This window comes from Acomys russatus, chromosome 14 (genome assembly GCF_903995435.1).
Source record: "Acomys russatus chromosome 14, mAcoRus1.1, whole genome shotgun sequence".
NCBI lineage: Eukaryota > Metazoa > Chordata > Mammalia > Rodentia > Muridae > Acomys > Acomys russatus.
In genome coordinates this window covers 51,046,421-51,070,519 of record NC_067150.1, presented here as the reverse complement: position 1 = coordinate 51,070,519, position 24,099 = coordinate 51,046,421, and the positions used below count along the sequence as shown (strand labels likewise).

The window sequence follows — 24,099 nt, the reverse complement described above, 5'->3', positions numbered from 1 at the left end:
AGAAATTTACTGACCTTTACTCCATATTTTACTTTTCCAGCATAATGCCTTATGATAAAAGCAGGCTCCATCACAGCTGGAAATTCAATGTAAGAATTATCTTCATGTTGATGTTTAAACTTGTCTAGTAATGTTTGGTTTGTAGCCTGTGGAAAGCTGAATTGAGGGAGGCAACAAATTATGAGAAAGATGTAGTCATTATATACCATAATAAAGTACATTATAATTACAGTGCTGATATACTATACAGTTTATGAAGAGTTTTACCTATAGATTATAATCAGAGTCTTTTCATTTATTTGGGGGCGTGACAGGGTTAGGAGGTGGGAAAGAGGCTTACTGCATAGCCTTGGAACTTGCAATGTAGACCAGGCTAGCTGTGAACTCCTAGGGATCTGCCTGCCTCTGCTTCCTGAGTGCTAGGATTAAAGGTGTATGCTACCATACACAAATAATCACTCTTGAAACAAGCTAAAGAACTAGGGATCCTACTGTATACACGAGGAATCACACTTTACAGTTAGCCCGAGAAATTAGCTCAAGTCACTTGTTATTTAAAAGCTGCACTGTGCAGCAATAGTGTATAGCACAAAGAAAAATAAAACCAAAATCATATATACTCTTTGAGGGTCAATACATTTCAAAAATTAAATAATCTCTTGTTCTTCAATACGTTTGTTTCTTATTTTCCCATATATAAGTAGTAACTTTCTAATCTACACCAATTATTGTGTTAGAATGGTGAAAACAGAGTTCACCTGGAGATTTTAGTGGAACTAAGAAAGTCAGAATGTTGAACAAAGTTTCCCATTGGAAAAGGGGGAGGGGGTTATATTGGGAACTGAGTGTCATCATTTTTCTTATGTCCTAGAAACAGAATTCTTCTATATTTTGTTCATACCCTGAAACTTTCTGTAAAGCTGAGTTTAAATATCTTCAGTTACTTAATCTTAGAGGAAATTTCAAGACAAACATTCAGCTTGTGGGATGAATAATGTTGGCTACTTTTTGTCATACTGTGGAGATCAGCACCAAAAATCACACAAGACAGAATTGATAAACTTGTAATTCAGGCAGGAAAAGACCACATCTCATATTTTACATGGTGCTATCAGGGCACTGCAGGAACTTCTAGGAAATTGCTTGTTCAAGAGTGTAAAACAGCTCCTCATTCCTTATTCAAACAGGGCCTCCTGGAAAACTGTTTCCCCAAGACTCATTTGCCTATGACCACTGTCCAAGTACTCAAGAGCTTACTACAGCCAAGGATGAGCGGGTTCCAAGAGTAAAGTTTGCACCAAAAGCAGTTATTAATGCCATCAAAGTGATGCAGGTTTTTGTAAACATGTAAAATATAAGAGTTGTGGGATTGTAAGGGATTCTGCCAGATTTTATAAGAAGGCTAGGGGAGCCAGAGAGACGCTGCAGTCAGAAACCCAGAAGAGGGCTATGAATAAAACCAAGTAGCAGTCAAAATTCCAGGAATCTGGAGATGCCAGAAACATAGAAGAATCTCCAATAAGCAAGTAGCCTCAGAGAGGTGCCAGGAAAACAGGAGATTGCAAAGTCATAAAGGTGGAGCTGCACAAACACAGGAGAGCTTAGTATACCAGCATGTGACTTGGGTGATAGATTTGGGTGCTCAAGATTTAATGTTGCCCTAGTGGGTTTCAGTTTTCCTTGGCCTGGATTCTCCTTTCTATGCTCCCATCCCTCCCTTCTGAATAAGAATGTTGATCCTGTGCCTGCCCTTACCACTCTATGTTCAATGGACATAACTTGCATATTTTTTTGTTTTGTTTGTTTTTTGAGACAGGTCTCTCTGTGCAGTCTTGGATGTTCTGGACTCACTTTGTAAACCAGGCTTGTCTTGAACTCACAGAAATCCACCTGCCTCTGCTTCCCTGAGTGCTGGGATAACAGGCATGTGCCACTGCACTGCGCCTAGCTCACAACTTGCATCTTTAATTTTATAAAATATCACAACTAAAAGTTGCCTTCTAGACTTGAGTTTTCAGATAAAGCTCCAACTCTGAAAGCTGCAGGAACTCTTGGAGTACTCTAATACTTTGCTTTAGGACAGACATGCGCCTTTGGGAACCAAGAACAAGGGTTACGATTTGTACATGAAATGTTACCAGAAGACATGTGTATTTAAAGCTTGGTCCTCAATGCAGCAGTGTTTGAGGATGACAGGGTCATGATGAATTCACAACTGAACAGACTATTAGGAGATGTGTCCTAATTGAAAGAAGTGGGTCTGCCTCTAGGATGTCCTGGGGTGAGTGGCCTCAAGCCCAAAGCAACTGAGCCAAAGAAACAGATCAAAGACTTTTAAAAACTGAAACCCAGAGTAACTTTTTCCTTCTTTTATCTTTCTTTCCTCAGGTATTTTCATCACAATGATGAAAGTGACTAATTACTAGGAGTTTCAAATAGACAGTCTGACAGAAAAAGAAGAATCTTTCAGAAAATAGTTTAATGCTAGCATAAATAATGAGTAATGTTGTGATTTAGTTATGACAATGCTAAACAGCAATCTTTTTTTTTTAAATGTACACCTGCAGGCAAGAAGAGGCACCAGATCTCATTATAGATGGTTGTGAGCCACCATGTGGTTGCTGAGAAGTGAACTCAGGACCTCTGGAGGAGCAGTCAGTGCCCTTAACCTCTAAGCCAGCTCTCCAGCCCCTAAATAGCAATCTCAATGTATAAAAATTATTCAAAATTATAACAAAAACGGTTAATATACATATAGTAGAATCAGGAAAGAGAATGGCCACTGGTTTCAGATCATCCTAGCTTATACTAGCGGTTCTCCAGTGTCCTGTAACCTTTAATAACTGGTTCTCTAAACTGGTTCATAAGATAAGCATAATGTTAGGTACAGCAGTGCTAATAAAATCAAATGCTACTAATAATTGCACCAAACACTATCTGCCACCTTACAGGGATTAAATAAATGTGAGCAGGCTTCATATGTTCCCCCCCGCCGCCCCATCTCTCTTTTGGGAGGGGAATCAAAACAAGAGTTTCTCTGTGTAGCTCTGGCTGTCCTCGAACTAACTCACTCTGAGATCTGCCTGCCTCTGCCCTCCTGGGTGCTAGGATTAAAGGAGAGCACAATCGCCACCCAGTCCTTTGTATGTTTTCAACACTGCCATTTTTCTAGTAACTGTGGCTGGCTTTTGCATTCACATACTATCCTGAACTAAAAACTTCTTTCTAAGCTCATTCTAAAACTCTAAAGCCATTCTAGAAAAAATTATTACTCTTACAGTCTGAAGAAGAAGCTACAGTTCTACACTACTGTCACCAATTCTAATCCTACTTGTTTCAAGTCAAAAAGTCTACTGTGAAAATCAATTTCCCTTTTAACTGTGCAATGTTCCTAACTCAGAAAACATAATGAAGGTAAACAGCGTGAGCAATTCCAAACCCTAGCAACTACAACTCAGGTAGAATGCTCCGCTCTTCTATTAAGGTACTCGCTTGCTGTCTGTAAGTAACAATTTATTTACTTCCTAACCCTCAGCATGGTTTTAACAATGTATGATAAGATTTCCTTTCTTTGAAATAGAGAAAAAACGTTTCTAAAGAAGCAGGGTAGACTTAAAAAGAAAGGTTCTCCCAAGGTCCTATATATTGAAAAACACTTACAAATATGTGTTATTGTTGTTGGTTTTTTTTTTTTTTTGGGGGGGGGGTATGACATTAAAAATTATTATTCATTTTAAAGCAAACACAATTTCTGTATAAAAAATTCAAGGACTGGTAAGATAGTTCAGTGGGTAAAGGCATATGATTCTTTCCCCTCCCCCCTTAAGGACTTGCCTTTTTAAAAAATATATTTTATTAATTTATTCATATTACATCTCAATTGCTATCCCATCCCTTGTATCCTCCCATTCCTCCCTCCCTCCCATTTTCCCCTTACTCCCCTCCCCTATGACTGTGACTGAGGGGGACCTCTTCCCCCTGTATATGCTCATAGGGTATCGAGTCTCTTCTTGGTAGCCTGCTATCCATCCTCTGAGTGCCACCAGGCCTCCCCATCCAGGAGACGTGGTCAAATATGGGGTATCATATGATTCTAAGCTCAACAACTTCAATGATCACCAGGACCCAGGTGGTAAAAAGAAAGAAACTCTTCTTTTATGTTATCCTTTGACCTCCATACAAGCACAATAGCACACATATACTCCACCCTCAAATAAAATGTGAATAAATAAGCCAACCATGGGCCGGGCATGGTGGCCCATGCCTTTAATTCTAGCACCCTGGAGGCAAAGGCAGGTGGATCTCTGAGTTCGAGGCCAGTCTGGTCTACAAGCGAGGCCAGGACAGCCAGGGCTACACAGAGAGAACTTGTCTCAAAAAATGCAAATAAATAAATAAAACTCAATTTAAGAGCTGAGTGAGTTATTGCATTCCTGCAATGTCAGCACTCAGGAGGCAGAGACCTCAACTTCAGGAGCAGACCCAGCTATTTAGCAAGAGAGACAGGAAGAAAAATCTTTTAAAAAGTGTACATCAGCATGCGACCAGTGATAGGTTTCCCATGATGCAGTAGGGAATCATGCATTTGTGGGCAGAACTAATTAGACATTGTGGATAATCAAAACAAAACAATAGCTGAGTGTGGTAGTATACTCCTTGAATCCCAGCACCTAGGAGGCAGAGAGAGGTGGATCTTCCATGCCAACAAAAAAAGTGAAGGACATGAGATTAGGACTCTTGGAGATAATATGGAAGGAGTTGGAGGAGAAAGAGATAGTAGATATAATCATATTTCATTGTATACATGTATGAAATAATCAAGAATAAAGAAATACCACTCAGGGAGGCAGAGGTTATTTTGGCTACTTGGTACGGTAGTTTGCACTTCTGTGTGAATTTCAGGGTTTTCATTTCTGTGAAGAGTGACTGCTTTTCTGAGCAGCCGCTGAGATGGCTGAAGTGGAGCAGAAGAAGCAGACCTTCTGCAAGTTCACCTACTGCGGCGTGGACCTGGACCAACTGCTGGACATGTCCTATGAGCAGCTGCTGCAGCTGTACAGTGCCTGCCAGAGGCAGCGCCTGAACCGTGGCCTGCGGTGCAAGCAGCACTGGCTTCTCAAGAGCCTGAGGAAAGCCAAGAAGAAGGCTCCACCCATGGAGAAGCCGAAGGTGGTGAAGACCCACCTGAGGGACATGTCATCCTGCCCGAGATGGTGGGCAGCATGGTGGGCGTGTACAACGGCAAGACCTTCAACCAGGTGGAGATCAAACCAGATGATTGGCTACTACCTGGGTGAGTTCTCCATCACCTACAAGCCAGTGAAGCACGGCCGGCCTGGTGTCGGTGCCACCCACTCCTCCCGCTTCATCCCCCTCAAATAGCCGCGGCCAATAAAGACTCGTGTTCAGTAAAAAAAAAGAGTGACTGATGGTGACTGCTCTGAATTTACATCACACTTCTGACAGTCTAGCTATGTTTACAGTAGTAATTCTTCCATTCATTCCATTTTTTAGTGCCTCCAGTTCCTTTCTCCAGTGCTTTCAAGACCTCACTGTACCTGTCTTTCATTTCTTTGATTAGGTTTACTCCAAAATATTTTTTTTTCATCTGATGTAATTAAGAATCGAATTATTTCCTCAACTACATTTGCTGAACATATTTTCCAAGGTTTGCAGAGCAACCGCTGATTTTTTTTAAGTTTCTTTTCTCTCTCTCTTTTTTAAAGATTGATTGATTGATTGATTGATTATGTATACAATGCTCTGCTGCATGTACACCTGCAGGCCAGAAAAGGGCATCACATCACATTATAGATGGTTGTCAGCCATTATGTGGTTGTTGGGAATTGAACTCAGGACCTATGAAGGAGCAGTCAGTGCTCTTAACCTCTAAGCCGCCTCTCCAGCCCCCAATCACTGATTCTTAACATAAAAATGTTTTAATAGGTATAAAATTAACTATAACATCTTTTTTGTCTGTTTTTCAAGACAGGGTTTCTCTGTGAAGCCTGTTTGTACTGGACTCACTTTGTAGACCAGGCTGGCCTCACAGAGATCCACCAAGGCTACACTCAGAAGCCCCATCTCAAAAAAAAAAAACAAAAAAAAAACAAAAAACAAAACAAAAACTGAATGAAGAATATGTATCAAAAATTTTAACATCAAACTTTGTAAGAAGAATCTGGAAAAACTTTGTTCAACAGTAAAGTGCAGTCTATTTACACAGAAATGTGTACTTTTTTCCAGACACATACAGAAGAACCCTTAAGACTTTATTTGAAACATTATTAAAATATTTATCCTTACTTAGGCATAGGCTAGTTGATGGTACATGCTTGTAAAGCTGGCACTGAGGAGCCTAAGAATAAGAACTACAGTGATTCTGAGGCTATCCTGGGGCTGTAACAGTCCTAGTCCCAACCTAGCCACAGTTACACAGTGGTGAGAACCTGTCTCAAATAAAGGGGAAGTACTCAAAAAGCACAATGGTCAATTATGAAGCTGAAAAGCACCATACTCACTTGCTTTCTTCATCCAAAAGATGGAGCAGTCCTGTTGGTTTTTTGCTAATAAGATTTATGCAACAAGTATTATCAATATAATCTATGTTGTGCCAACTGATACCTTCAGTTCTATATTCCTCCTGGAAAAAAACAAAACATCACTTTACTTAACTTGCAGAAAATAACAGGCATATAACCACAACAAAATTTGGTTTTGGTTTTGGGTTTTTGGAGACAGGGTTTCTCTGTGTAGCCTTGGCTGTCCTGGACTCACTTTGAAGACCAGGCTGGCCTTGAACTCAGAGACCCGCCTACCTTTCCCTGCTGAGTGCTGGGGTTAAAGGTGTGCGCGACCACACCCGGCTTTGTTTTGGTTTTTGACTAGACTGCAGCTGCATATGGTTTTATCTGGGTCATATAGCCTATTACACTGCTTGACATGTGTGTTTATGTACTAGTTCCATTTTTTTTTTTTTAATAACTCTTTACTATAACTTGAAATCAAGTTCAGTGGTTATTTCTTGCATCCTTCTTTGTGGTCAGGACCATTTTGGCTACTTGGGGTTGTTTGCACTTCTGTGTGTTCAGGGCTTTTATTTCTATGAAGAGTGACTGATGGTGACTGCTCTGAATTTACATCACACTTCTGACAGTCTAGCTGTTTACAATAGTAATTCCTCCATTCATTCCATTTTTTAGTGCCTCCAGTTTCTTTCTCCAGTGTTTTCAAGACCTCATTGTACCTGTCTTTCATTTCCTTGATTAGGTTTATTCCCAAGCTATTTTTCTTTCATCTGATGTAAATAAGAATCGAATCATTTCCCCAATATCATTTGCTGAACATGTTTTCTAAGGTTTTGGGAGTGATCACTAACTCTTATCATAAAAATGTTCTGATAGGTATAAAACTATAACCTCAGCTACACCCCATAGCATGCTGGTTAACTGTGGCTAGTTTCTTTCCATCTTCTAAACTACTGAGAAGTATATTTACTTGATTTTCATTTTCTGGGAGAAATTGTTTGGCAGCAGTGGGTGCTGAACTTTGGGGATTTCACCCATGCTAACAAGTGTTTTCCCATTATACTATATACCCAGCCTTAAAAGGGAATTTTTCTTTTTGTTTGTTTGTTTTTGTTTTTGTTTTGGGACAAGGCGTCTCTGTGTAGCCTTGGCTGTATTAGAACTTTCTCTGTAGATCAGAATGGCCTCAATCTCGAGATCTACCGGCTTCTATCTCCCAAGTGCTGGGATTAAAGATATGTCCCACCAACACCTGGTGTTAATGTTTGGAAAGCTGACTCTTACTTTATGTTCCAAAACAACAAAAGCACTAATTTTGTAAATACTCCATGTGAATTCTTCAGATGTGGTTCCTTATTCCACATATCATTACCTGGATCTCAATAATCAGTCAAGTCCAGGGAAACCGGCATACTGATATGCAAGGCAAAGAGCAATGGTTACCCACCTATTAAGTTATTCAAGACAGCAAGTTAAAATATCCCATTTACAATTTCAAGTGTATGTTCCTGATTTTAGTTTTATTAATTTTTGTCTCATGTATTTGAAGGTATTTTTTTCAGGTACCTATAAATTTGGGACTGTACTCTAAAGAACTGATCTTCTTAGCATTATGAGATATTTCCTTTTAAACTTAGTAATAATTTTTATACCATTTTACTTTTAGCTTTGTGTATAATGTTTGGACTGCTGCAATAAACTGTTTGCTGTTTTTCAGTCTGATGATTTTTAGCTACTAAAGCAATCAATTCATTTACACTTAATGTAGTAACTGGTTCCTTACTATCCTTTTGTTCATTTATCCTGTTTTCTCAGTATTCCTTCTCGTTTTGTTGCCCAGGCCCTTCCAAATAGCTAGAACTACAGATATATGCCATATGTGCCAGTCTCAGGTACTTCTTTTACACTTCCTTTTATTATTCTTTGTATTGCTTGGTTATTTTTGCTTTGCTTATAATCTATATTAACTTGGAAAATTTCATAATCATTTACTATTTTGTGAATATTCTAGAAGTTATAAAATGCATTGTAACTTATCAATATTTAACTACTAGTTAATACAAAGATGTCACAATTTTTGCATGTAATATTGTCTGTGTGTATCTTAACTCTATTTAAACACTAAACTATGAGAGTCCTTATCTTTGTCAAATTTAGTAATGTACTTATTTATATTCACCTACTTTAAAAATGATTTCACTGTTTTTCATTCATTTTTGAACATTTGTGCTACAATAGAAATATAAATAATAAGCTGGCCTAAATAGTAAGTTTTAGATTTAAGGAAAATAATATATTATCTTTGTTTCCCAAAGTTTACTCTTTAGAAATTATTGTTATTTTATAAATACACACAAATAAGTAAAGTAAATAGGGGATATGGAGAAGTGGTGACATGTTTCATAGTAAGGATGGCAGGTTAGACCCAGACATGAAGTCTTTTAGCAGAGAATTAAAAAGGTTTTTTGCTTTGTTTTTGTTGTTGTTTTGTTTGGAAGGGGGTGGGGCAGGTCGGGTATGGAAGTAGTGTTCCTTCAAGCAAGCCAAACAGGGTAACATCTAATAATTTGGAAGCAACTGAAGGAGCTTAAATAGTACCCAAGAGGGTAAATCCTACAGAAACATAAAGGACGTGAATCAACTCCTATACAGGCTCAACAATGTCCGAATCCACGTGGTGGTAAGACACTGCCATTCTTGGGACTGTCCATTACTGCACTGCACCCTCAACACACCCAAAATATTCACGAAGATCCCATTTTGCTGGAGGAAGGTGAAGACTGAACCTGGCCTTAAAGCTTCAACAAGCTCCTTGCCCTGAGAAGAGCAGGGTGGAGAAGGCAGATCAAGAAATGTAGCCCATTTCAGTTGTCTGAGATGACACCTGCAGTAGACAAGCCAAGAGCCCAGGCTGGGACCGTGGACTCATCCCTACAAAGTCCTGAAGGCACCAAGAAGTAACTCCAAAATCTCTTTCTACTGAGATGCTCCTGCTATACCTTTAACCAGAGAAAACAGTCATGGACATGGTACTGAATGGGTGTTTCCTTTAACCTCAGTGAGTGAGAGAGCTTGTTACATATGTGGGAATAGCTTCTCATGTGTCCTGCTGACATCAAAATGGTCACATATAGAACTGTGCCTGTGACTGCCAAGATACATATCTGTGGGGATAAAATGAATGCCCTGGCATCCACTTACCTAGGTGCTCCAGGTGAAAACAGTAAGGTCAAAGAGTGCTGGGAAATGGTGCCCAGGAGTGCCTCGTAGCAGGAGGGTTGGTAGCAATACTTTTAGCAGCAGTCTGCAAGTTGACTGGCTTTTTAGGAATGGTTCAAAATGCAAGGTGTAAAACAGTTATGACAATGATTCAAAAGTTTAAGCATGAGGGCAAACATACAAATATTTATTAGATACTTACTTGCTCCAACTTAAAGATGTGCTGATTAAAATAGTGCTGTAAACGCTCATTAGCAAAATTAATACAGAACTGCTCAAAACTGTTATTTTCATAATCTTCAAACCCAAAAATATCAAGAACACCAATGGACAAAGTCTGTATAAGCAAGAGAAAATTTATTTTAAAACAAGTCTCCAATTTACTAATACTGCAAGTAATAAAATACCCTTTCTGAAACAGTTCTGGTTCTGTCTAGTATCCAAATAAAATATACAATGATTAACATCTGTTATCGCTATTGTAAATTATCAGGTAAAACCACTGTAATAGGAAAATGTACTTCATTCTAATTTTGGAAGCATTATTTGGGGACTAGAGAAATAGCTCAACAATTAAAGAGAACATACTGCTTTTGCAAAGGACCCACCTTCAGTTCCCTGCACCCACATCAGGTGACTGACAAATCATCAGTGACAACAACTTCAGGGAATCTGACACCTCTGGCCTATGTGAGCATCAAATGAGCACACACACACACCTAAAAACTCTTTAAAATATTTATTTATTTATTTATTTATTTATTTATTTATTTATTTGAGACAAGTTTTCTCTATATAACCTTGGCTGTCCTGGACTCACTTTGAAGACCAGGCTGACTCAAACTCACAGTGATCCGCCTGCCTCTACCTCCCCGAGTGCTGGGATTATAGGTGTGTGCCACGATGCCCAACTTAAAAATGTAATTTTTAAGTTTAGAAATAATATATGTAATGATACCCATTTGTTAGAAATATTTTAGATACATGGATATTTATTAACCATTGGAATTAAAATGAATGGATTTTTTAGAAAACTGCCTTGTGACAGATGGTAAAACACGTAAAATGGCAACTAGAACAAACTGTATTTTCCTGTTACAGTTACCATATGATACTTTACATCAGTGTTTAACAACTTTTCTCAACTTTTAAAATAATAATCAGTTAAGAACTGATGAAGATGTAGAGTCTAGGTGTGAGGGGGATGAGGGAGACATGACCTTAACTCATCAATGGCAGTGTATCTGTATATTTTTAACCATCCAGAAAATTCATATTTTGGGGCTTTAAGGCTAATAGACAAATAACTAAAGTAAGCTTTTTTTCTATTGTAATTATTTCTTTAACAATACAAATCCTAACAAGTAATTTCTGTATTACAGTATCAAAAATACAAAGTACAGGGTGAATGAACTATTAACTTAATTTGAGAAAGCAAAGATATCCCTCAACTCAAACATTCCTAAGTCCTACCAGGGGACAGAAACAACAGATATGACCAAATCAAAGGATTACCTAAGTGAAAGATCAGTAGGATAAAGTTATTTCTGTTTATGACAAGAAAACTATGTAATTCTTTTTAATTTGATCTCAACCACAAATAAACAATTTTGCTATCAGTACTAACTTAGCAGGTACACAAAATAGCTCAGCAGGTAAAGGCACTTGACACCAAACCTGACAACCTAAATAAATTGTAGCTTGTAGAATCACTTAGTGGAAGGAGACAACTGACTCTCAGAAGTTTCCTTTGACCTCTAGACAGACACACATACAAAATAAATAAACAAATAGATGCTAGATAAATAGACAAATAAATATTTGTAAGGAAAAGAGCAATCTAGAGGCAGAAGCTGGAGAATTTGCATCCAAAGCCAACATAAACATCACAGGCAGACTTCTGTAAAATTAATTAACTAATTAATTAAGTTTAAAACACTCATTAGTTCTAAAAAATTTTTTCACTAATTTCCTTGTGTTCAGTATCTGAAATAGCGCTCAATTTCCAGCTAATAGAGGACAAAGATGTCTACTCTTCTCTTTCTGGACATCTGACTTCAAAGAATTACTTTTAACACCTTACTAAGAATGACTCAGATTCAACCCTAATATCTGTTACCAAGTTTGACTGTTAATATTCCTTGTCAGTTTGACATAATCTAGAATCTCCTAAGAGACAAGTCTCAGGGACTGCCTGTGAGGGCATTTCCAGAGAGTGTAACTGAGGTGGGAAGGCCACACTGAATGTAGGCCTCACTATCCCACTGGCTGGGGTAGGAGGGGAAAAGGGTGGTATCTCAGGGTGAATACAATGAAGAGAGAGAGAACTGACACCAGAATCCATCTCTTTCTGCTTCCTTTCTGCAAATGCAATGTGACCAGCTACCTCAAGCCCTTGCTGGCCTAACTTACCCACAATGGAAGGCTGTACCCTCATAATATAAACCAAAATAAAGTATTAAGTTACTCTTGTCAGAAATGCACCACTACCCCAAGCTCAATCTCATTCTAACAGGAATATAAAACTCTTGTTAAAATGGGAAGTTTTCCATTGCCGCTAGCAGACACAGAAAGCAAACAAAAATGATGAACATAATAGACATTTCGAAAACTGTCTCAAGAGAGTTTTACATAATTCTAGTTACAAAAAAAAAAAAAAAACCTAGACACGTATAAGAAAATGAAGTAATGTCCTTCACAAATAAGTTCATTTAATAATAATAATATTGGGATTTAAATTTATAATTATGGAATTCATGAAATATTTAAAAAATACTTTTTGAGTCAATAGGATTAAACAATAAAGACATTTTTGAATCAGATTAAGTAAACTTCACCATAATGGATGTTAAAAATAAAAATGAATCTGAAATTATTAAAACTATATGTATATAATCTGTCACATAAATGCCAGAGGTGGGTGTGGTAGTAATCACCTATAACTCGAGAGGAAGAAGCAGAAGAATGGTTAGGTCATGCCTAAACTCCAATATCCTGTCTTTAAATTACTAGCAAAAGAACAAACAAAAGGCAGGGCACGGTGGAACCCCCCTTTAATCCCAGCACTCAGGAGGTCAAAGCCAGTAGATCTGTTAGTTAGAGGCTAGTCTGGCCTACAAAGTGAGTTCCAGGACATCCAAGGCAACTCTGTCTCAAAAAATAAAACAAACAAACAACAACAAAGAAAAAAAGTCCAAGCAAACAAAAGTTGTCATTTGAAAAAAATTAAATTCTAAAAATTTTATAAACTAGGATTAGAAGAAGCCTTCCTATGTAAGTTAATACATAAATTATAAAGACAGAATGACATAAATAGATGAACAAACATATAGCATGAATAAATATTTTTAAAGTAACTAAGAGAAAATATTTGCAGTATGCATGAAACTAAATCTCTAAAATGTTCACAGTATCTCCTAAAACTTCAAGTACTCACCAGTTTATTAAACAGTTTCAGGTAAAATATAATACAGCAGATCTTTACCTTAGTATTGTGTTCCAAATCTTTACTATTCAGAAGTGCATGATTAATACGAAACACTATCCAGTCAAACAGAGCACTATATAAAGATTTAGCCATCGAGTTCCTCACTGTCACAGCCTGCAGCACACAGAGAATTATGAGAGCAAAGGAGAATGGCAGTTACTTCACTAAGAAACAATAACAAAGAACGTGTTTATGATCTTTTCAAAAGAAAAACCTATTATTAAATTAGAAACTAGTTTTTCTTCAATTTAAATAGCCTGTAATTAAAGTTTTCTATAAGCATTCATTAATTTAGTCCAACTCTATGAAAAAATTGCCATGAAATATAAACAATGTATGAATTGCTCAGTACAAAGCATTTTTTACTGATGATTGGGGCATATTTTCTCCCAAATAAAGGTGGTAAATGGGAAGTAGGGGGAAAAAATGACCATACCAACTATAATGAGAGAGAGTATTCTAGGTTAGTAAAGAAGGCTAGCCTGGCAGGGTGGTTCCACACCTTTAATGCTAGTCCTTGGGAAGCAGAAGCGGGTAGATCTCTGAGTTCAAGGCCAGCCTGGTGTACACAATGAGTTCCAGAACAGCTAGGACTACACAGAGAAACCCTGCCTGGGGCTCAGGGGAGGGTGAAAAAAAAGAAGAGGAGGAGGAAGAATAGATAAAAGAAATAAATTTGGCAGCAAAAAAGGACATTACCACTTGTAGACTTCTTACACTCTTAAAACACAGCCGTAACACTACCACAATGATTCTACTAGCCATCTTCAGTTTGTAATCTACAGTGCTGTAGAAGTGTTTCATCCCAACACACAGTAACAATCTCTTAATTGGGGAATTATGAAATTTATATTTTCCCCCAGTTCACTACTTTCTTGGTACTATCCAAGCAGTGTAAATTTGTGGGGTGACATGGGAGGGAGGAGTGGGAGCAGGACAAAGGAGTTGGCTCAGCAGTTAAATAACTTGTTAGAAAAGCAAGGACAGGAGTTCAGATACCCAGCACCCACATAAATGTGGGATGGGCATGTCAGCCTTCACATAATTCCATGTGGGAAGGAGGAGACAGGGGCTTAGCAAGCTGAGTACCTGGAAAGCTCTAGATTTCACTGAGACCTTACTTCAAAAAAAGTAAAGCTTAAAAAAAAATACATATGCATGCAAATATACATACACATGGAAGCACATGGCAGGGGAGGCTATGAATTCAAGAGATTTTGAATTTAGGACACAATCTAAAGCCAGGCCTAGTGGCTCAACACTATAAATCCCAGCACTCAAGAAGTTGAATCAGGCAGACTGTCGTGAGTTTGAAGAGAGGGAGGACAGGGGAGAGGCTAGGCTCACAACCAAAAATATAACAATACACTCATTAAGCAGTAAACTACAAGCCATATTCTATTTCCCTCAGAAGGGGAAAAAAAAAAGAAGAGAATCTCATTAAATTAAGCAATGTAAAATATTTGAAACAAAATAAGCATAGGCTATAGGCATTTTTATAATAATGAATTTTATGAGTTAAGTTCTTAAGTTAAAGATCAACTTCATATTCAACTAAACCTATTTGGTTGTAGGAAACAGAATTTTTATTTTTAAAAACAAGTCATAAAGAATCCACATATACCAGATTAGTCTGTATTTCCCCTGTAACTTCCATCTCACTCTATATCCTAGTTATTCCCTCTGTAATGCACTCTGTCCTGCCATTTCCATTTCTAACCTGTCTCCCTTTATTCAAAAGTCATTACCCAGTCCTACTGATCATGCCAAATGTCGTTTGTTTTTCCTTTCATTAGCATGTCACCATTCTACACAAAGCAAACACCTAACTCCTTAACTACTACAGCTTCCGAACTCATCTTGCCTTCACTACCCACATGGCCTTCAAATATCCTATTCCCTGTTGACATGTTCTATACATTTCCCTCCCTATGACAGCTAATTTTGACTATTAACTGATGGCTACGATGTTAGAAATTTACACCTGTGTGTGTGTGTGTCAGCAAGAGCATTGCATAGGTAGCAGCACTGTAAGAACTCTAACAGAATCAATAGTTAATTCCACTGATAATATTTAAAATCTGACAGATTAATGGGAATTGGAGGAACTATGAAGGGTAGTGCCTGAATGGAGAAATTAGGTAACTAGAGCATGTCTTGGGGTTTTATCTTGCCCTAGTCCTGTCTTGTGGTGTACACTGCTTCCTCGTTGCCATGAATAGCTCTGTCCCACAATGTTCTTCTGCCTCACCATGAGCCCAGACACACGAAGCTCTCCTACAATGGACTATGAAACCTGTAACACAGTGAGCCAAAAGTAAATCCTTCACCCTGAAGTCGTTTTCTGATGTATTTTTTCAGAGCAATGAAAAGTCAGACTAACAGACGCCTCAATTTGAGTATAAACTCTAAACATAACAGACTTTATTCTTTTTGTTTGTTTTTGGGTTTGTTTGGGGTTTTTGTTTGTTTGTTTGTTTGTTTTGTTCTTCAAGCCAGAGTTTCTCTGTGTAGCCCTGGCTATCCTGGAACTTGATCTGTACACCAGGCTGTACTCAAACTCACAGAGATCTGCCTGCTTCTGCCTCCAACGTGCTGGGATTAAAGGTTTGCACCACTACCACCCAGTGGACTTTATTCTTGTAATTACATTACCATTTTTAAATACAAAATTAAAGATATCTAAATCAGTTGTTTTTTTAATGTATTTACTTATTTAGAAACATTTCACTGCAGTGCCTTTACTCCTAAGCTATCTTGCCAGACTTTAATTGATGTTTTAGTTGTTTTAAGAAAAATACTAAGTGGGTTTGGTTTGGTTTTTCAAAATAGAGTTCTCTGTGTAGCTCTGTAGCTGTCCTGGAACTTGCTCTGTAGACCAGGCTGACATAAACTCATAGACATCCACCAGCCACTGCCTCCCAGATACTAAGTGGTTTTGACTTAAATTACAGAACCCCTATTAAAAGGAATTAGAGACCTTCTAAATAATACTATCTTAATGGCACTTTTGGAAGCAAACTGCACATGACATGAAATACCATGCCACCTCTACTTTCTAAGACTAGACGCTGACAGACAGTCCAAGATGGTGGGGGAATCAACCAATATGAGGGACACTATTACTGCAGTCCAACCTATAATCATAAGAAAGAGTCCCATCAATAACCTATAAACCTAGAAAGAACTAAAATGGTATCACAGACTAGATAAGCACCTTATCATCATCCACTAAACTACAAAATTAAGCCATGTACAAACTCATATGACCCATGTAAATTGCCACAATAATAAACCTGTGTTATATCAAATTACAGAATATTAATTTTAAAAAACCTAAGGAAACAATTTAGTTTAAAGTAGACTTTCCACTGGCTCTTTGTATAAAAAGTCAACACTTAAGAACCTACTCACATTTTAAGCCCTAATGTCTAGTACACTGTTGAACACAAAAAGAATTTTCTTTTTTTTGTTTGCTTGCTTCAGCATGCACAGGGCTTGCACAGGTCTGCAGCACGTCCTCTGTGGCTTTCATTTCAGTGTTTTTATGGGATTCCTGAGTGTGCAAACAAGTGGATCTCTGATTTTTTTATGCCTTCTTTTGGGCTCTTTTCCTTCTGCTGGCTTGGCATGTCCAACTTCAATGTGACAATTTTTGTTTAATATAAAACCACTGAATTTAAGCTTCAAAATCTATGAAGAATTTGTAATTTTTACTAGAAAATATCCCAATTAATATATTTGCCTGTCATCTTCATTTTGAAAATAGGAAAGAAAAAAAACTACAAACCCTATATTCTAGAACATGCAAAATATTTTGACACTCAAGAAAATCATACCTCTGCCATTTTATATGGCAAAATAAGCTTTTCTCCCACTGTCACTGTTTTCCTTGTAACTAATGCTTCAAATAGCATCTCTTCTTTCACCTATAAAGCAGAAAGGCATAGTCAATATGTAAGATTTATAACAGACTAACATATTGAAAAGCTAAGTAAAAAAAAAAATTTAATAAAAGTCAAAGATAGGCAATGAATATAAAGAGATGCAAAGAAAATACATAGGAAATCTTGCTAATAGCTTAAGTGGAATTTAAGCATACCACTAACCATACTTTCTCCACCTAAAATAGGAAGAAGAATAAGAAAAAAAGGAACAAATGGTTTCTTCTCAAATGCTTTCATGTGAGTGTTTAACTCTATAATAGAGAGCTTGCCTACCATGTGAAAGTTCATGGGTTCTCACCAGCATATCACACACACACCACACACACACACACACACATACACACACCTAGATTTCACAATCTAAAGATAAGAATGTGGACTAGAGGATGAGAGCACTCCTTGAACTGGAGGAGCATTCTTAGTGACTACTTATGTTCTAGAAACTTATTTTTATAATTGAGTATTAAACTTCTATATAAAGATGCTGCTTTCTTTGTTTTTACTCTTACCCTGGAAGTAAATACTATCATGTTTATTTGTGACAGGGTTTCACTCTGTAGCACAGTCTGGCTTTAAACTCATGGTGAACCTTATATCTAAACCTTCTGATTGCTGAGGTTTCATGCATGCACCATCAACACGTGACTGAATTATTAAGATTTTTTAAAAAAAAATGCAGACTGGTTAAATGGTTCAGTGGTTTAAAAAAAAAGCTTGTTCTTGCAAAGGATCTGATTTCAGTTCCATCTCGAATATGGCGGGTCACACCTTCATAATGCCAGTTCCAGAAAATTTGACATCCTCTTGTAATCTTGTTGAGTATCAGGTGGTACACATACATTCATTCGTTCATATATACATACATTACACACATAAAATAAAATATAAGAATTTTCAGTAAAAAAATTCTGACGTGTGCACCTGTATGTGTACGAGGCGTGTGTGTGCCTGGGCACATTTATACAGGTGCTGTGGAAGGCAGCAATCAATGTTGGGTATTTGCTTATTTTTGCCCATCATATTTTGTATTGTTTTGTTTTTGGTTTTTGAGATAGGATCTCTCTGAGCAGCCCTTGTTGTCCTGAACTAACTATGTAAACCAGGCTGACCTCGAATTCACAGAGACCCATCTGCCTCTTCCTCCTGAGTGCTGGGATTTAAGACATGGCCACTATGCCTGATTCTACCTTACTTTTTCAGATAAAGGTCTTTCATGGAATCAGAGCTCACCGACTGGCTGGCTATACTGACCAGCAAGCTCAGGGTATTTGCTTTTCTTGCCATCCTCCCTCACATTCACTCTCCCAGGGCTGGGGTTACAAATGCACAACCAAACCAACTTTTACTTGTGTGTGTGATCCAAACTAAGGTACTCATGTTCAAGCTGAGTCGTTTCCCAAACCCTGAATTTCTCTTTTAAATTCCCTGAACCTTTCTTTAACTAGTCTCTGACAAAGAATACCAGATTAAGACTAGAATTCTTGGCACTATGTCCAGGCACAATGTCCTAATTGACCATAATACTAAATGATTGATTAAAATATTACCTGAAATGCCTGGTTGAAATCTAGTCTATGACCTTCAAAATTATAACCTTGATACACAGATACAACAGTCTACATCTTGGTAAAAATTTATTCCAATGAGTGGATCTAGCTCCAAATAAAGGCCTCTTTTTCCCAACCTCTTATGTCACAATATCATTCCATTGAAGTTAATAAGCAATGACCAATCATATATAAAGAAAATTAAACACTGCAGTTAGAGATATAAAAAAGAGGCACCCAATGCTCTCAATTGGCACTATAGCTTTATAATGGTCACATAATCGTAAATAATTAAACTTTTTCCTCTTAAAAACTAACCTAAATTATGCCAGGAAGAAGGAACTGGTTCTATGCACAATGAATTAGTTTAGACTTCCAATGAAGAGGCATATGAACCAAGATTTGAAAGGTATTATTTGAAATTTCTTTTAAAAAAGCACATCAAACTATATTTAACTGCTCCAAGCCAGAAACAAGTGAAATGCTCTTCAGTTCATGAGCAGATAAGCAACTGCAGTGCACACAGATAATGTAAAACAGTATTTTTCTGTTTGTTTTTGAGACAAGGTTTCTCTGTGTAGCATTGGCTATACTTGAACTCGCTTATAGACCAGGCTAACCTTGAACTCAGAGATTCACCTGCTTCTGTCTCTCCAAGTGCTTGAATTAAACTGTGTACCACCACCCACCCGAGCTAAAAGGATGTTATCTTAAATGTGTGCTACCAAGTAAAATAAGCCAATTTAGAACTATTATTAACTCTAGAATTATAATTATATCACATGTAGAAAATACAAATTAATGTAAGGGGGAGTTTTAGAGCTGTAAAAGAGTTCAATAAAAGACTATAACAGTGAGCCAGGTGGTGGTGGTGCAGTGCTGGGAGGCAAAGGCAGGTGGATCTATGAATTTGAGGCCAGACTGGTTTACAGAGCGAGTTCAAGGACAGCCAAGGCTACACAGAGAAATCCTGTCTTAAGAAGGAGAAGCAAGAGGAGAAAGAAGAAGAAAGGAGGAAGGAAGAAGGAAAAAAGGAAGAAGAATGAAGGAAGGAGGAAGAGGAGGAAAAAGAGGAGGAAGAAGAAGAGGAGGAGGAGGAAAAGGAGGGGGAGAACAAGAACAACTCCTCTACAGTGCACACATGACCTCACACACTTGTCAAAACATACTCAGCACAAAGAGTGGACCCTACTATAGACAAATTTTAAAGATATTGATGGCATTGCCCCTAATTCCAGAAGGAGTATGGGCCATGATGAGAGACTCTAGCTTTATAATATATGAAACAATCTCAATGAAGGAAGGGGGAAGAAAAGGTGAAGAGTTAAACACACTGAAAATAAATGTTAGAATTTTCCTCTAATTTAAAATCATTTTCCACAAGGAAACAGGTGTTTATTTAAATACAAAATGAATCTTGTCAGTGAGAAGTAATATGAATGGCAGAAGGTGAGAAAAAAAGTTTCTCCCTCTCGGAATCGTAGTTTACAGATTTATAAGAGGAAAAAAATTGAATAGTGTAAAAATTGGATTTGCAGACATTGGTATGAAATCATTACTTTTATACAAATTATTACATGTAAAATTTTTGTCAGTACAAGTAAAATATACTTAGATATTCTCTTGATCTTTCAAATGAGACAGCCTAAAAGAAACAACATCAATCTGATGAGGTAAATCTGGTAAAATTAAGAGCTAACTGGAAATTGTGACACACTGTAACTCCAGGACAACAGTGGAACACAGTCTGAGATACAAAGAAGCATGGGACCTGATCCTAAAGCCATTAACAAAAACATTTAAAGGTTGCACCTCTTTTCTCTCGTCACTAAGACACTTCATCTTCAAATAAAATCATCTCATCACAATTTTATTAAGAAACCTCAAATTGGAAAGGGAAACATTAGCATGGGCCCAGGACATTTTACAATCTAGAGTGGAAATATTTATCCCAATCAACAAAACGAAGGGATTCTATATTGGGGGCAAGTGAAGGCAAGGGAGAAGACACAGCCTTACGGACCCTGGCACCCTCACGAGTAAAATAAGGCAGGGATCCACAAAGAATTCCAACTTCTGCAAACACTATTTTAAAACAGTATCAAATAAATTCATTTTTAACTACATAAACCCATTTACAAGTTAGAGAATATATAAAATACAAATAAGTTACCTAGTACCTAAAATAAGGACTGAGAATAAATGACTCACTTCTAATAATTCTGAGACAATAGGCAGCACTTCAGGATTACAGATATCAATAGAATCATCCCGGTAAGTCTTCTTTTTATAGGAGATATTACCCAAATGTAGTATTGCTGAGAGCAGAGAGAAAATCCTATGAAAATAAAAGCACAGATTAAAGTTTCCAGTGTGCATTCTCAAAGCTCATTTCACCCCAAAATCCAAAACAAATTCACCAGTACAAAGTATGAAGTTTAATATTAACAAAAGGATAGAAATTGTAACTGAACTTTACTATTAATTGTATGTCAAATATTAAGAAAATTACTTTACATCTAATATTATACTACAATACACATAATATTACATACAATATATGGCACTTGTTACATAATTCTTCCAAGAGAGCTTCTTGTTAATGCCTGAATTAGCTGTAATATTTCACAAGAGCCATTCGTTTCTAAATGCTACTCTTCTGTGTGGAATATCTCTGCTTTGTATTATTTCAGAAACAATAAATAGGAATCTCCAAAAGGGAGACCTTAAAATCCGTATTTTATCAGGTATCCTAGGAGATTTTTTATAATTAATCTTATTTTTTAAATCTTTGCCTACATCTTATTATGGGACCATCGATAACTATTAGTTTTAATTACAAGGCTGGTGGAATTTACTAACAAATATCATGTCTATACTATAAAATACTTCAATTGGACCCTCTTTTATCTACTCTCCTGTACAAATGCCTTCTATTCAGAATTAATCTCTCAGGCTAGAGAAATGGCTCAGCAGTTAAAAGCACTGGATACTATTCCGGAGGACCTTAAGTTCTACTGCCAGCACCACACAGTGGCTCACAACCATCTGTACCCAGGGGTTCTGATATCTTCTTCTGGCCACCACTGGCAGCAGGCATGCACATGGTGCACAGAAACATGTACAGGCAAACAACCAATATACACATAAAAATAAAATTTAAAACAAATTTTAAAACTAACACTTCCACTTGTACATTATATCCCATAATTCCAGTTGACTCAGGAAATATACTGTCTTCATTTCCTAACTCTCACTTGAATTTTTAAGAACTTTTATCAACATTCTGTTTATTTTCTCTTATTTTAAATAAATCAACATATTTTCCTACTTACAAACAAATTTATTGAAATACTAACTCAAACTCCTTGTGTTTATTCCTACCCACTACCATTTAACAGCTGCTGAAATCTCAGGGGTTACCAAGGACTTCTTCCAATTCGATAAGAAAACGTCATGCCTTAACTTACCTGACATTTCAGACATTTCATACAGCTGAACACCCAGTCCTTCAATAGCTAAAAGAGGTTGTTGTAGAACCCTGAATTTGAAACCCAACACTCACACAGCAAGGACAGGCTTCTCGCAAATACCCATAGGATTCAATACTGTCTTCAGGATTCTCTAAACACCACCCCACACAAACATGTGTACACATGCTCATAAAGACACATATACATAAATGAATGTTTACACACACATATGTGCAAGCGCGCGCGCGCACACACACACACACACACACACACACACACACACACACACAATTTTTTAAAGCCCTTCAAGAGGGGATGAAGAGATGGCTGGCTCACAAGTTAACAGCACTTACTATTCTTGGAAGAGGACACAAATTCAGTTCCCAGCACTCACATCAGATGGCTCACAAAAGCCTGAAACTCCAACTCCAGGGAATCAGTCACTGGCCTCCATAAGCACTATACTCAAGAGTACAGACCCATACACAGACATATATATACACACATGATTAAAAATAAAGATAAAATATATTTTAAAGTATCCTCAATGCACATATCTATTTACATTACTGACTTATTACCTTCTAAGGATAAATGTAACCTATTGTGAAACCTAACCATCTTCTGAAATTTTCCTATAATTAAAAATTTTATAATAGATGAATTTAACTTTGAAAAATTAGAAAATATTTTCAATAAAACAGACATTTCTTCAGAACCAAATAAACTTTAAGAGATGTTTGATCAAGCTGGGCACGGTGGCACAGGCTTTTAATCCCAGCACTCAGGAGGCAGAGGCAAGTGGATCTCTGTGAGTTCGAGGCCAGCCTGGTCTACAAAGTGAATCCAGGACAGCCAAGGCTACACAGAGAAACCCTGTCTCGAAAAACCAAAAAAAAAAGGGGGGGGGGGGGTTGATCAACAAGTAGCCACAAGTCTATTTTTTTCAATAACTTAAAATTAGGAAATACAAGTCAAATCCAAAGGAATAATTCACAAAAGTATCTGAGATAAACAGAAAAATAAATTCAGTATCACTAAAACATAAAAACTAGAAGTCAAAACTAACACAAGTGTATGACCCACTTTTTGTCTATTTGTTTTCTTTTTAAAGTTTGGTTCTTGTTGTTTTGTTTTGAGACAGGGTTTCTCTTGGTAACCCTAATTGTCCTGGAACTGACTATGTAGACCAGGCTAGTCTGAAACTCACAGAAATCAGCCTGCTTCCGCCTCTAGACTGCTGAGTTCTGTACCACTACACCCAATTGGAATCTTGAGTCTTAAAATGTTTATAATCTTATTTTAGGAGAGAAACCAAGTAACTAAAGAGTAGATATCTTTACATATAAAAACAAATACCATAATTGACTTTTTTTTTTTCCTTTTAATAAAGGCAGGACAGTCAGTGACAGGTTCTTCAAATAAAACACCTTTTGCTGTGTATGGTATTAAATGCTTGTGATCCCAGCACTGGTTGGTGTAAGAAAGGAAGATCACATGAGTACACTCACTCAAAACGACGACAGCAAGAAATGCTTGAGGTTTTGGAGCTTCTCTGATTATAGAACAGGTTCATGGCTTTGTTTTGTATTCCTAATCTAAAACTCCGAAATGCTTCAAAGTCTACAAATTCTGAACATCATGTCAATATTCAAAAAATTTAAATTTCAGATCATTTCAGAATTCAGCTTTTAACATTAGGGTCACTCAATCGATACCTATCCTGACACGACATTCAGTTATATGTCATCCACTGAGGGTGACATACAGTATACGAGCTATCCTGAGGGGGAAAATGAATATAACAGAAACTGAGGGAGGTTTCTCACATATTAACTTTCAGTGGCTCGCAGCTTGCACATTTACGCATTATTTTGGTTTTAACCAATTTCTCATAAA

The 24,099-nt window shown here is 37.2% G+C and overlaps 1 protein-coding gene and 1 pseudogene across 1 annotated transcript in view; one reads left to right on the top strand and one right to left on the bottom strand.

The window, feature by feature from the left end:
• Positions 1-24,099, bottom strand: part of Myo9a (myosin IXA) — a 171,134-nt gene that overhangs the window by 88,723 nt on the left and 58,312 nt on the right. Inside the window, exons 8-13 of the mRNA XM_051156589.1 lie at positions 20,939-21,065; positions 17,073-17,162; positions 13,231-13,347; positions 9,949-10,083; positions 6,522-6,643; positions 15-156 (exon numbers count right to left, since the gene is read on the bottom strand). Coding sequence (XP_051012546.1) covers positions 15-156; positions 6,522-6,643; positions 9,949-10,083; positions 13,231-13,347; positions 17,073-17,162; positions 20,939-21,065 — 733 coding nt within the window. The remainder of the gene's footprint in view (positions 1-14; positions 157-6,521; positions 6,644-9,948; positions 10,084-13,230; positions 13,348-17,072; positions 17,163-20,938; positions 21,066-24,099) is intronic.
• LOC127198577 (40S ribosomal protein S15-like) lies at positions 4,951-5,404 on the top strand (annotated as a pseudogene).